The sequence below is a fragment of the Orycteropus afer genome, unplaced genomic scaffold (assembly GCF_000298275.1).
Source record: "Orycteropus afer afer isolate SDZICR_OR568_19922 unplaced genomic scaffold, OryAfe1.0 scaffold00336, whole genome shotgun sequence".
Lineage (NCBI taxonomy): Eukaryota > Metazoa > Chordata > Mammalia > Tubulidentata > Orycteropodidae > Orycteropus > Orycteropus afer.
In genome coordinates this window covers 1248721-1252395 of record NW_006921923.1, presented here as the reverse complement: position 1 = coordinate 1252395, position 3675 = coordinate 1248721, and the positions used below count along the sequence as shown (strand labels likewise).

Below are 3675 nucleotides of genomic sequence, written 5' to 3'. Positions count from 1 at the left end.
AAAAAACAAGGACAATTGGAAGCAATCAGCCCTAGGACACGATGGCCCTCAAGACCAGAAGAACTAGATGGTGCCTGGCTACCAATGCCAACCACTCAGGAAAGGATCAAATCTAGAGATCCTGGATAGAGTGGGAGGAAATACATGGAACAAAATCCAAAAATTCAATAATGACCAGAATTACTGACCAGATGGAGTCTGGTGAGACCCCCAATACTATGGTCCCAGGATACATTCTGGGCCTGGAATAAAACTCACTCCCAGGTGCTGGCTCTCAGCCCAAGAGTAAACAAGATGTACACACAGACCACTCAACCCAGGGTGATGCACCCGTATACTCCATGGAAATGTATCCCTTGGAGCAATAGACCATGAGGCACCAGAGGGGCAACATTTGTTCGGAGGAAATGCAGGACACAAAGAAGTGCATAACTATGAGGGGCATAGAGGGTGTGTGTGGTTTTTACTGGGAAGGGAGGGGAGGAGACTGGGTTAGGGTTGGGGATGGTAAATGGGGAGTGAAACTAAATGTACACATAATGTTGAATGTAAAACAAACTCTGCTCTGTAAACTTGCACCTAAAGCACAATAATAATAAAATAAGATAATCTAGGCATTTCCAAATATATTGATGTTTATATTGTGTAGATCAGACATCTGGGTGGTTAACTGACTTTTTCACTTTTCTTCTGTATTTTGCAACATAAATAGGCAGACATTAGGGAGTAATGCAAAATAACAATATGTATTTTTAAAGGAATATTGACTGAAGACTCATTAGTGTTATAATATACTATTCCAACCCTAAGTTCTACTCACTTCTTAGGAGTACGCAGGTCAAGAATCATTTCCTGGACATCCATTTTAATATCAGAAAGGCTTGTATTTGGTAGATAAATTTTAACCTGAAAGAGAAATTGAGAAGAAAAATAATGTCTTGAAGAATGGAGTTAATTTGAATAGTGTAAGAACATATGGGAAGAGGAGAACTAATATTTATTAAGTACCAACTGTGTTCTAAGCTCTGTCTTTTTCTCATAACAATCCTAAGAAGTAGGGATTATTACCCATTTTACGTATGGAGGAAATGAGGTACAGAAAAGTTTAGTAAGCCATCTGTGATTTTTAACTGATGTGTCTCTGACTCCAAAGCTATATACAAACACTTTGGTTACTTGCCTATAATCTTTACTCTCTGAAGATGCATGCCAGAGCACCTGCTAGAGTTGGGTACCTTCAACCACCATTATATCAGTGGGAAATTGTATAAAACATGGTTAATTTTCATCCTAGTTATAGGTAGGTGATGCTATTTTGTAGTCTCCTAGTATAAACTCCTACACCACATTTTCAGGGAGGTGTAAGAGTCCAGAAAAGTTGTTAATATGACAGAAAAGAAATAGCAATATGCCCCTCTCCAAAAGGACTATTTATTGGTTTAGTAATATTTCATTTTAAAAGGTCTTATCTCACTTACCATGTGACCCAGCAACTCCCCTTGAGTAGATACACAAGATAATGAAAACAGGTGTTCAAACAAAACTTGTCCATAATATTTTTGTTCATAGTCACATTATTTACAATAGCTGAAAGGGGTAAATGACCCCCATGACCATCAACAGATAGATAAACAACCTGTGGCATATCCCTACAATAGAATATCAGTCATAAAAAGAAATGAGGCGCTGATACATACTACAACTTGGATGAAACTTGAAAACATTATGCTAAGAAACCAGACACCAAAAGGCCACATATTGTAAGATCCCATTTCTATGAAATACCCAGGATAGGCAAATTCATTGAGGCAGGAAGATTAGTCATTGCCAGGGCTGGGGGAAATGGGAAATAGGGAAAATTATTTAATGGATACAGGGTTTCCTTTTGGAGTATCACTAACAGTAAACTGTACGTTATGTGTATTTTACTTCAATTAAATAAAATGTCTCTTCTCTACTCTAATATAATTCATTCTTTTTTATGGCAGTTGGTAAAAATATATATGAGATGGCATGAATGTATACTTTCCAAAAACAAACAAATAAACAAAAAACAACCTAAGGTTAAGGTAAATTACCAAGCCTTCTCTATAAGGAGCTAGAAGCCTTGACATATTGGACAGCTGGTATTTCTTAGCTGCTATGCCATCAGATCCGACTCAATGGCAGTGTGTTGGATTTGCGTACGCCTTAATGAAAACAATAGGTTATTCAGGAAATATATGCAAACTGGATTTCTCTGTAAAAATCTTAAAATAGGCAATAGTATTTTTGCAAGATTAAGAATATGGACCAATACATGTTTGCGATAGTTGGAGCTGTGTGTCAACTTGGCTGGACCACAATTCTGTGTGGTTTAAGCAGTTATGATGTGGTTATTCCCATGATGGAATCAGATGTATATGTTTTGAGCAGCCAATCCATTGAAAGGGAGTTTTCTAGGGGTGTGGCCTGCTTCCAGTATATTTATGGACATCCTGGGAAAAGAGACACTCTTCTATGGATCAGGATTCTGTTGTTCTGCCTACAGCTGTCCGTGAGCGAACAATCCAGTATTCGGCCTGGAGATCTTGGATTTGTCATTCGTTGAAGTCAACAGCCAGTATACTGCCTGACAACCTTGAGGTCCTCAGCCCCTGCAGCTGAGTGAGTCGGGAAAAGCCTCCAGCTTGATGTTTGATCCAAGAACTTTGGACTTACCAGCTTCTATAAGTGTATGAGCGATTTTCCTAAGATAAATTTCTCTTTCTCTATATATATAAGCTTTACTGGTTTAGTTTCCCTACAGAACCCAGTCTAAAACAATGTCTATAAGTTATATTTGACTTTATTGAATTGTATATATACAAACAAAATATTTGTAAATAGAGCTCCAGAGGTACTATTTCAATACATCTTATTTCATTAAACAAATAATTACCTCCTAATTTATGTTTTGAAAATTCAGCTCTTCGTAACTGAAAATGCTTTAAGTGAGAGAAAAGAGAACATTTCTCAAAGAAGTAAGTGCTCTATTCCAAAGTAAATGAGTGTTCTATTGGACAAAGAAAGCCCCATGTTTACTGTCATAACATTCAGGTCTGATAGTTGAGTTGAGATGTTCTTTAGTCACAGGATGACTCATGTCACCTAGATCATGGATACAAACATTTGTTTTTTTAGTCTTGAGACTAAAAGAAAAAGGATGATTTCTCCAGGGTTGAATTGACATTTGAGGAAGAAAAAAAGAATTATGACTTATGTGAGATTTAGTTACAACTTTTGGGTAGAACTTTGAAGTGGTTATTAAAATCATTTGCAATTCTAGTGAAGGGTAATTCAGAAACAACTCACTAATTTTCCCTCTTGAGGAAATTAAAATTATATACTAAAATGGTTTCAGACGAGGGACAGGAGAAGAGACAAATTAAGTGGAATGGTATACATTAACATCTCACAAGATAAAAGATACAATGAGGAATCTTAATAGAAAAACACCTCCTAAATATGAATCAGGCTTCTTCGGAAATACTTGCAAAGAATATTTGGAAAATAGACATGGCTGTTAAATAACTTCTGATTGTTCCAAAGACCTGACTTGTCCAACTTGTCCAACTAGTAAAAACAGAATGTCACTGACTGTGGTAGTTATGTTTATGTGTCAACTTGGCTGGGCCTGGTTGAGTGGCTGGGCAG

General features: G+C 37.0%; 1 protein-coding gene across 1 annotated transcript in view; it reads right to left on the bottom strand.

The window, feature by feature from the left end:
* The window catches only part of DNAAF6 (dynein axonemal assembly factor 6), a 60155-nt gene that overhangs the window by 6392 nt on the left and 50088 nt on the right, over positions 1 to 3675 (bottom strand). The window contains exon 5 of the mRNA XM_007952411.2: positions 821 to 906. Within this exon, the coding sequence (XP_007950602.2) occupies positions 821 to 906 (86 nt within the window). The remainder of the gene's footprint in view (positions 1 to 820; positions 907 to 3675) is intronic.